The sequence below is a fragment of the Urocitellus parryii genome, chromosome 14 (assembly GCF_045843805.1).
Source record: "Urocitellus parryii isolate mUroPar1 chromosome 14, mUroPar1.hap1, whole genome shotgun sequence".
Classification (NCBI taxonomy): Eukaryota; Metazoa; Chordata; class Mammalia; order Rodentia; family Sciuridae; genus Urocitellus; species Urocitellus parryii.
In genome coordinates this window covers 12,612,821-12,624,335 of record NC_135544.1, presented here as the reverse complement: position 1 = coordinate 12,624,335, position 11,515 = coordinate 12,612,821, and the positions used below count along the sequence as shown (strand labels likewise).

At 34.9% G+C, this 11,515-nt stretch overlaps 1 protein-coding gene across 1 annotated transcript in view; it reads right to left on the bottom strand.

Moving 5' to 3' along the window:
* Positions 1–2,973: 2,973 nt before the first annotated feature.
* Positions 2,974–11,515, bottom strand: part of LOC113176550 (A disintegrin and metallopeptidase domain 3-like) — a 192,901-nt gene continuing 184,359 nt past the window's right edge. Inside the window, exons 24-26 of the mRNA XM_077792723.1 lie at positions 10,882–10,996; positions 8,114–8,279; positions 2,974–3,016 (exon numbers count right to left, since the gene is read on the bottom strand). Coding sequence (XP_077648849.1) covers positions 2,974–3,016; positions 8,114–8,279; positions 10,882–10,996 — 324 coding nt within the window. The remainder of the gene's footprint in view (positions 3,017–8,113; positions 8,280–10,881; positions 10,997–11,515) is intronic.

Here is an 11,515-nt window from a genome sequence, read left to right as displayed (position 1 = left end):
TTACATCCCTGTTATAGGAGGGCATCATTACTTTTATTGCTGAAAACTACCCCATTGTATGTTTTGTTGACACATTCATCAATTAGTGAGCACTTAGAAAAGGAAACTGAGGCCTTCTGTGATGAGGTTTTCCCAACCCTCACACAGAATCACCTTTTTAATACAGACAGTTTAGGTGCTTTTCAGACTCCAGGTGGGCAGGTGGTTCCATAAACCATTAAAATGCTTTCTTAAATGCAGAGGTGCACCCATCTCTGCAGCAAGGAGATGGGGGAAAGGGAAGACTGATGCAAGAAAATCTTACCCAGAGGATCTTAGCTTCAGTTAAAATAGAGGCCATGTTATAGTCTTGATATGTATACCTCACAAGCTAATGCATGAGACAATGCAAGAACATTCAGAGATAAAATTGGGTTATGAGAGCCTTAAATCAGTGAATTAATCTCATGATGGGGTTTAACTCAGTGGGAACTAAAGACAGTGTGACTGGAGGAGGTGGGGAATTGGGAGTGTGCCTTGGAGTATACATTTTGTATCTGGCAAGTGGAGTCTTTCTCTGCTTCCTGATCATCATATGATCCATTTCCCTCTACCACACTCTTCCGCGAAATGGACTGAGACCTCTGCAACTGTGAGCCTCCTTAAAATTGTTCTCTCCGGGTCCCAACTAAGGTAGCAATTTTCAGTTCCCAAAGGGATAAAGAAATATCTCAGTTTTAATGGGGCCAAGGAGACGTCACCTGGAGATGGAACAGGTATTTATGGCCAGACACCTTGAGCAATCCCTTTAAGAAAGAATGCTAGTGACTGTCTGGGGGTGTTAGGAGATAGCCTTACTTATCGATGTTCCTTTTTAATATTCCAAAGCCTACCATAGATGGAGCAGAGGAATTGTGAGCCATTGCAGAGGTGGGGGCTGTGTTGTCCTGTCTAGAGATGGAAGCAGTTAACATGGCCATGGCCATCTCAGAGTGGCAGTGACAGTGGAATATTTCAGCTAGAATGTTATAGTCTCCCTGGTTAAAAAGAGGCAAGGCTGCTTACTTCCAAATCAACAAATACAGGGTTGCATGCTTTCAGTCATAGGTTTTATTTTGGTTTGTTACACTGAATGCTGTGCACCATAACAAAAGGAGAGAAAAACAGATGGTTTCATTTTTGCATCAGGCCAGTTAACAGTGAGTTTCTTGGTGATATCCTTTTTGCAGATGGCTTTTGGTATTGTTACCTAATTACTGTTGAAAAAGAAATACAGAAAAGCAAAAGTTACATTTTTTTCTTGTTAATAGTAACTATCTAATTTCACTATGCAACTAGAAACTGTCTCTTACCTACTTTACTAGTCTCCAAGTCTGAGTGAATCCATTTTACTGTAGTTTATGTTAGAGAAAGTTGTAAACTATCAACTATACCACGTGAATTCCTCCTCTTACAATAATAGAAAGACTTTATGTCTCTTTTTGTATCTGATAAAATTAGACTCCTTATCAAACTTTGAAATTACAATTTAGCCAGGTTCTTATTCTGCTTTATGTCTACATTTTTCACTTTTTCTTAGGCTGCCAATACATTTACCTTCAAACTTAACTTTATCACTAACATATCCTTATCACCCTGATCTGAAGTACTGTAGTAGTTTCTCTCTTATCCCTGCCATAATAAACAGTTTTTAAATCCTACTCTCTCAACAGGTAAGTTTAATGCTTAGAATATGAATCCTCTGATCATTACTTTCTTTTCCTCTCAGGAAAAGACACTGTCCTCCAGAGCTCCAAGACCCTGAATGAGTTTGACTTTTCTGACCTAATATCAGTGATAGCCCACTTTCCTATGCAGCTCCTATGCAGATGAACTATCATCCTTCTTATTCATCAAACATTCTGACTTATTTTCACACTGAATCATCCATGAGCAGCTATTTCTCAGATACACATATGGAGCCACATGTTGTATAAAAGAGCCTTGCTATACAGCCACAAAAAGATAAAGGTCTATATTTATCTCTAGGAAAGTCTGGGTATCTGGTTTAGAGCTGCTGTCAAGTGACGGGCAGCAGGATTAACAATGAGATTTTTAAAATTTTAAATAAAGAACCTTCAAAGAACCTTGAATGTCACCAACCCCCAATACTTGGTAACACAGAAAACAGCAAACCATTGACTTGACCATCAGTCAAAGTGAGGTGTGAACCAACAGCAGACAATTAGGCAAACTCTCTTGTTTTGTTGAACTTATGAATTTTTGTGATGACTACCAGTGATAGGACTGATATATAAAATAATCATTTTTTACATATTTGAAATAAAACTTTAATAATATATTTGGATCCCTACATTTTCTCATTGTAAAAACCTTCTCTCTACATTGGAGGGAGAGTACAGCTGGCAGTCTTCCTGGGATCTCAGAGGTCCTCAATCAAAGCCAGTTCCATCCCTTAGCCACAATCACATGTCAGGCTATTTGTTTTACCACTGCCCTTAAGGGTTTAAATTCTGCATTCTGACAACTTAAACTCCAACTATATATTTCATGAAAATCTCATTTAAATTATTCCTCATGTCCATTTCCTCCTTTTAAAATAAAGTTAGATACATGGAGTCTTAGTGAGGAAGAAATATAAAGGTGAAGAGAGAATCTCTTTTGTCAATTTGTCACCTGGAGCCTTATGTGAGGAAACAGAAGGTATTATTATCCATTAAAGAGATTTCTTTCAAGTATTTCTTATTAAAAGTAATTAACTTGATAAATTTCTGGTGAGAATTTGTTTACATTAAATATTGTTACATTAATATGATACAAAATTAACATCAAATGTTTTAACTTAGCCTTATTTTAGCATTTGAAACATAGAAATCAAGATGACACTACCTGAATAATAGTGTTGTCATACTAAGATATTGTTAACAATAAAAATTTACTTCATAAATTGTTATCTTTTTGTTAACAATATAATTTTTTCAATCATTTTTACCTCTATGACTCGGTGCTGTTAGTATTGCTGTCTTCCATTGTAGATCTGTATAAAAGAAATAGAATTTTCTTTAAAGTTAGAAAACAAGTAATCAAGCAAAAACAAAAACAAAAAAGGTAACAAAATTTAGATTTATGCTAAATAGTCAATGAATATGTACTAGCACTGTCTTAGCATTTCATATCCCATTCAATCATCTACAGTTTTGTCTTTTGCAAATGCTAATCTAACTTTCGAAGATGTAAAGCATTTCTTTAAAATTTCAAACTAAAAACCTATCCGTCCATTATTTACTCTAACTTGTCTGTATGGCAGATTAATATATCTATTGTAATATTATACATATTGAAAAATATAATTTATACAAACATTTTCAAATTCGAAAATTATCATTTCTTTCAGAACTGTCTCTATTGATCTCCTTAGCACAACTTAACTGTCAATGCAAGGAATTTGGTGTTGCTTGGAAATTTGACAGATCCTCCCTAAAACAATCATGGTCAACATGGTTTTCTATCTGAAAGGGACTGAGGATTTACTGAGCTGCTTCAATTGTTCTGGGTCTCCAGGGACATGAAGGATATTTAACTGCTAGAAAGGTGAAGTGAGCTTTCATGTGTGTTTTACCTCTTATTTAATGATTCTAAACAAATCTAAGAGTTGGGTGACCAAATAAATGCTCTAATATCCAATATTACAAAGATTGACATCTGGAGAGACTAAAAGATGGATTATCAGCATAGAAACCAAGAGCGAGACTTCCCTAACCCTGAACCTGCGCCTATGGGAGCAGGGGAGGGACAAAAGAGAGGGAAAGAGAGAAAGATGGAGCAGGAAAGAACTCAAATCTCTCCCCCTTATCAACATTTGGGGGCAGGGGAACACACCATATTTAATCGCATTAGAAGCAACAATACTGTCCTCAATCCAGATTTAACACAATTTGAGAACAGAAAGCAATGTGGAATTCCACAGCCATTTTGTGGAACACACAAGTGACCAGTCACCCTATAAATCATTTGTGAGAACTTAGGCAAGAAAGGGTTTCTTCACAGAATCTGGATAGGGAATGAGGATCCCACGGAAACGGTCTGGGAGGAGTTCTCCATACAGTCTCTGCAAAACCCTGGGCCATGAATGGAAACCAGGCAGGAAAGTTGCATCCCTCCAAGGGTTCTGGGAACCCAAACAGGGAGGAGGCCCTCCGTACTTCCCCCACAAAAACCTAGACAGGGAAGGAATGCCCCATACAGTGTCCCCAGAACTCCAGAGGGAAGGAATGCTTCAGGTACCCCAGCAATGCCTGTGGGAGCCAGGGCAGAGACGGGTAGCCCACAATTCCCAAAGGCAGGAAATAAGAGCTCTAATCCAAGCATGAAGGTAGTTTTGGCCTCAGAAGTAAGGGAAACCCTTAGGACTCATGCCTTTGGTGACTACTGAAGTTGGGGGAAAAAATAATGGGAAATTGCCTGAGGTCCTAAGAAATCTAGAAGGTCTATCCCCCTGGTTATGGCTACAGTTCAGGCCTGGGCATTCAGCAACATAGAAGGACTGTCCACACATCATTGCTACAACCAGTAGAAAGCCAAGCCTAGAAAATGTGTGAGTCTAAGGAAGCTTAAAAGGAATATGTTTGGACCAAGATCAGAATCACTGGGAAGTCAGTCAAAACAGTTGTGTAGGTCCAAGAGAGTGAATAGCCACAGCACACAGCCTGACCTGTGACTGCAACAGGTGAATCTCTAGACATTGCTGGGAAACTGGTTGTGTACTGCCTCAGTCACAGTCAGCAAAGGAAAATGGCACCCACTATACCCAACCTGGGACAGTGGAAGATAGAACCAACTCATCCTACTCAGTAGGAAGGACAGTGAGCTGTGTCAGGAGAAATACCTCTGCCCCACAGATCACCCACAGAGAGCCCACACTACAAAACTGGTGCTTATAGAGATAGCCAACCAGGCTCTATATGACCTTAAAAAGAATTCTGTAGAAGGGAGCTGGGACATGGAGAACCACATCAATAACCCAGAGCCTTACATCCTGATCTCTACCACACAATAGGAAAAAAAAAAAAAGCAGACACAATGCTATACCTTTCCCAGTAGCCAGCTCTAGGACCTTGGGCTGACAAACCAGTACTGGCTGGTGAGAGGTTCATAGCAACTAGGGAAGTGGCTCCTGCATTTTAGCAGGAGGGATCAAAAACTAAAAGGCTGAGGAACATCTTCAAAATGTCTCAAACCCTAATGAACTCCAAACCAAGATTCAATTAGAGTTTTATTCAGAAAAGAAGAAATCACTTCAATAAAGTGATAGGGATTCTCAAAGAAAACCAAACAAATATTCTGGAAATGAAAGACTCAGAAAACCAAATTAAAAATTCAATGGAGAGGCAGACCCAGGACAGCCCCACAGATGCCCGCAGAGCCCACACTGGGTCCGAGCTGCATCTCTGAACACATTGGCAAACACCACCACTGGGTCTCCCACCCCTAGCCCCCTCCCACCCCCCACTACCCCAACCTGACACTCCATTGCTGAAACCAGCTGCCTCCATCTTGTGACCCATGCTTGCCATTTTTAGTTGTGGAAACTCCCAGCTTGGAACACCAGCTGGGCAGGAGAGGTATTGGAACCTTGCAGGGGGCACTATAAGCCTAAAGTGTAAAAAACAGTGATGTTATGAATCCTCAGTGTTAGAAGGAAAGTCACACAAACAGTATGAACAAACAAGGGGAAAAGGTGCCCCAAACAAATCAAGATACTACATTATTAGAATCCATGGATAGTCCAACTGAAGAAATCAGAGAGAAGGAGTTGATGATGTACATAATTAAAACGTTCTGTGAATTAAAAGACGATATAAACAAACAAATACAGGCAGCAAAACATCTTTTTGATAAAGAGCTAAGCTACATAAGCGAATACAGGAAGCAGAAGACTACTTTGATAAAGAACTGGAGGTTGTGGAAAAAAAAAACAGAAATCCTTGAAATGAAACAAACAATAAACCAAATTAAAAGCTCAATAGAAAGCATTACCAACAGATTACTTGGAAGACAGGACCTCAGACAATAAACAAAAAATACATAATCTCGAAAAGAATGTAGATCACACAGTGAAGATGGTAAGAATCCATGAACAGAGCACTCAAGAAATATGGGATAACATCAAAAGACCAAATTTACAAGTTATTGGGATAGAGGAAGGCATAGAGTTCCAAACCAAAGGAATGAGCAATCTATTCAATGAAATAATGTCAGAGAATTTTCAAAACATGAAGACTGAATTGGAAAACCAAATACAAGAGGCTTACAGGATACCAAATGTACAAAATCACAACATATCTACATCAAGGCACACTATAATTAAAATTCCTGGCATAAAGAATAAGGAGAGAATCTTAAAAGCCACGAGAGAATGGAATTAGATTACATATAGGGTGAAACCAATTAGGATCTCTGCAGTTTTTTCAACCCATAAAGACTATGACCAAAAGAAATTTGGGACATTACCAAGAGAACAAATTTAAAAATTATTGGAGTAGATGAAGATTCCAGACCTGAAATTACACTACTGAGTAACAGTAACAAAAATGTATAGTACTGGCATACAAATAGAAAGGAAGACCAATGGTTTGGAATATATGACACAGAGACAAACCCACATAAATACAGTCGTCTCGTACTAGACAAAGGTGCCAAAAAACATACCTTGGAGGAAGGATAGTCTTTTTAAAAACTGGGAAAACTGGAAATCCATATGTACAAGAATGAAGCTTAACCTCTATCTCTCACCCTGCACAAAAGTCAAATCAAAGTGGCTTAATTAGACCGGAATTTAATTTAATTAGACTCAGGATTAATTAGGCTCAGAATTAAACCAGAAATTCTTCAACTACAAGAAAAAAATATAGGCCTAAGAGGCCATAATATCTGCACAGGAAATTTCCTCCTTAACAAGACACCTAAAGTGCAAGAAATAAAATTAAAAATCAATAGGTGGGATGCCAGCAAACTTAAAAGCTTCTGCATGTCAAAGGAAACAATTAAGAGTGTGAAGCAAGCCTACAGATTGGGAAAGGGTCTCTGCCACCTGCTCCTCAGATAGGGCATTCATATGCAGAATATATGAATAATATCCATACTAATACAATAAACTCAAACAACAAAAAGCACATTCTCCATCTATAATAAAAAGAACTAAACAGATACTTCTCAAAAGAAGAAATGCAAATGGTCAACAAATATATGAAAATATATTCAGCATCTCCAGCAATTAGGGAAATGGAAATCAAAACTATACTGAGATTTCTTCTGACTTCAATCAGAATGGCAATTATCAAGAATACACATAATAAGTGTTGGCAAAGATGTGGGAAATGGTAACACTCATACATTGCTGGTGGATTAGTGCAACCACTCTGGAAAGCAGTGTAGATAGTCCTCAAAAAACTAAGATTGAAACTACCATATGACCCAGCAATCCCCCTCCCCAGTATATATCCAAAATACCTAAAACTCAGCATACTCTAGGAATGCAGTCAAATCAATGTTTATAGCAACACAATTCACAATATTAGACAAGGGAACCAATGTAGCCACATTTCCACAGATGAATGGATCATGAAAAAAGCCATGAAAAAAATGGAAATTATGTCATTTGCTGATAAATGGATGGAACTGGAGACTATAATGCTAAGTGAAATAAATCAGACTCAGTCCAGTGTTGAACAGTTTCTCTGATATGTAGAAGTTAGTCTAAAATTAAGGGGCAGGGAAAGGGAGACAGAAAACAAAGGTGGGGGGATCCATCAAAATAAAAGAAAAATCAGGAGAGTTTCTTCAGAATGAATCTGACCTAACTTTCCAATGTACATGTATGAATAAACTACAGTGACTCTCATTATTATGTATATCCACAATATACTATTTTTTAAAGAAATTATAAATAAGTTGAAAGATCACTAGAGTAGAGGACAGGGAACAGGGGGAGGGGGAGTGTAAGGGGATCTTAATTGGAGCAAGTTCTACTCCCTGAATTTATAATTACGTCAAAATAAATCACAATGCTATGTATAACTATCATTAATCAATAACAAATTAGCTAAGAAAAAATAAAAATACTATGTTTACTTACCCTCCACTTAGTGTTTCTTCTCTATGCAAAAATTCCTTCATTTTATCCCATTTAAGAACAACCATGGAAGTTATAATGAGGAAAGGTAGAAAAATGTAGAAACTGATCAAGAGTCCATTTTTCTTAGGAACAGTTTTTTGGTTTAAAAGCATAAGTTTGGCTTGGTCTGAAAATATAAGTGTACTTTTTAACATTTTTAAGAGCTACGTTCATATTTACAAAAAAAATGTTGAAGTCCAATGATATGGTTAAAGAATTAATGAATTTAAATTTAGAAGTTTAATAATATTGTCTGTTTCAAAATACATTATACATTTATTTTAACTCAATACACTTAGATGTAATTGACAAAAAAGTCATTGATAATATATATTTCACATGCATTTATAATTTTTTACATATACTTAAATTTATATATGCAATGTTACTCATAATTTCTTCTAACTGCTAATTATGACACTAAATTTACTATTGTTTAATAGAAGTTTCTTCAGTTTACAAGACAGAGCAAAGAAGAAGTAAAAGAGAGAAAAATAAAACCAATGGAAACTTATTTTTATTAAACAAAAGAATGAAGCCTGAAAACGAAAATAAACTATATGTAGTGGTGTATGCCTTTAATGCCAATGACTTGGGATGTTTAGGCAGGAGGATTTCAAATTCAAGGCCAGTCTTGCTTGACAAATTAATGAAACCCTGTCTCAAAATTTTAAAAAAATACAAAAAAGGGTTGAGAATGTAGCTCAGTGGTAGAGCAGCACTGAGTTCAATACCCAGTAATGAAAAAACAAACAAAACCCCCAGAAAATCAAAATATAAAATTAAAAATCAGGTAATCAGCCCATTAGTATTGTAATAGAAAATGTAAATGAATTAAGTGCCCCAGAATAAATCATGAAAGGAGTAACTTAACCACACACACAAACATACATACACACATAGATTAGGGGAGAAGAGAAAAAGAAAGTAAAGAAAATATAAAATTTCAGCTGGGTCTACTAAGAATAGTGTCAAATCCATGGGCAAAGCATTTCTGTGTTAACAATGTTGAATTTAACATTAAATGAATGTGATATATTTATATATATTTTACATATATCTTTAATTACCTTCAACAATAAATTTTTAAATTTCAGTGCATGTCACATTTCTTAAGATTATCTCAACACATTATATTATTTTGATATATAATAACTGAAATCTGCCTAAATTAATTTATATTAAAATAAAATATGAAATGCATAAAATTTAGAATTTCAAATATTTTAAAGGTCACATTAAGTACATTCACATTTTTGTGCCACCATCAATAATACCATCCCACTGCCAAACTGAAACCATCTAAAATATTAACACTTACCTTTCCCCTAACCTCTGGCAATCAGAATTCATCTTTGACTACTTGAAGCAGAATAATATAATACTTGATCTGTTATAGTGTTTTTTAAAAAGTATTTTGTATCCATATTGGGACCATTGTTAAAATTTCAGTGCTTTCAAGGATAAATAAAAATCAAACCATCAATGCATAAGAGTTCCCATATTCTATATCCTGTCCAAAATTTGATATTTTCTAAACATTTCCATAGTAGCCATTTCTAATAGTATGATTTAATATGTAATTATAGTTTTGACTGCATTTTCTTTAAGGATTATTTATATTGAGCATCTTTTCATGTACAACTGGCCATCTCAACAGCTTTGGAAAAATTCCCACTTGAGTTCTTTGGCCATTTTTCTTATTGTGGTGTTGTGTTGTAGGTTTTCTTTTCATACTCTCTACCTCAACAGATAATGATTTGAAAATAGTTTCTGTGGATTTTCTTTTCACTTTGAAGGTGTCTTTTTATTCACAACAACTTTTAATTATTATTAATTCCAGTTTATTTAGTTGTTATGTTTTTTACAATGTATTGGTGTTATAACAGCTGATTTAATAATATAATAATTTAATAATATAAATATACATAATTTTCTTTTCTTATGTATTTATATAAACATGATGGGATACTATTCAGCCATAAAAATTATTAAAATCCTGACATTGTCAAAGAATAGTACTATGTTAAATTTGATATGCCATATCAAATTTTTGTTACTGGGTATATGTAGTTTTACATATATAATTCATAAGGAAATTTATAGTCTTAAATACATAAAAATTGAAAAAAATTAAAATCAGGGAGAATAAGATTTTCATCTCCAGAAACTGGTCTGAGAAATTAGAGCAATAAAAATAGTACAGATTAAGGCACACATTAATGGATATAACATAAAATTTTAATAAAACACAAACTAGATTTAATGGAATCAAATATTTAGTGCCTACTATCATATGCTTTGGATATGGAAGAAATGGATATTTTTCCTATTCAATGCTACACTTAAACTTGCAACTTGATTGTGAAATAGGACATCACAACATAGGACACTCTTGGATAATACAGACTGTAAATATCATCATTCATATAATTTAAATATATGTCTATGAAAAACATTTGCTATATAAATAAACATGTTCAAACAATCATGATTAAAATTTAGGCGAGAACTCCTAAAATGCTTTCTTCTAGGTTAAAATTTAAAGTGTGGTTACAAAATAGCCATCCATCGCTATTTAAAAAGATAAAATAAAAATGGAAATCTCAATTCCTTGGTTGTATTACCCACTTGTCAGGTGCTTAATAGTCATAAAGAACAAAAAAATTATATAGACCATTTCTATGGGACCACAAGCTCTATTAGAAAAAAATGATCTGGAGACTAACCTGATGGAACCCAAAATCCATCATCGAAGCTCCCTCCTGGTGATGACAGCATTTCTTCACAATCTGGTGGAGCATATCCTGCGTCACAGTGACAATGTAATTTACTATTGCAAATCTAAAACCAAAACCAAAAAAAAACTAAGAACTTTTTATATACAATATAAAAATTAATTCATTTTTTGTGTAGACCAAGTACACCATAATAAATTTAATAAAAGTGGCATGAAACATCCTTTTAAATATAGTTATTGTTTTTCATATTTTAAAATATAATTACATAACATTCTTTTAAAAATGTTTGTAATTTTTAGTCATACATGACAGTAGAGTCTATTTTGACATATTTATACAAACATGGAATGTATCATATTCTAATTAGGATCCCAGTCTGGTGAATGCACACAATGTTGAGATTCACTGTGGTATTCATAGATGTATGTAGGAAAGTTATATCAGATTCATTCTACTGCTTCTCTATTCCTATCCTTCTTCCCTTACCTTTATTCCCCTTTGTATTGACATAAATTAAAATGCATTATTTTAGAAAAAAATAGAGACAATGAAGCTAGAAAGAATAAAATGAAGATAAATTTATTATTAATCTATGCCATGCATTGTAAAATGAACTGTGATA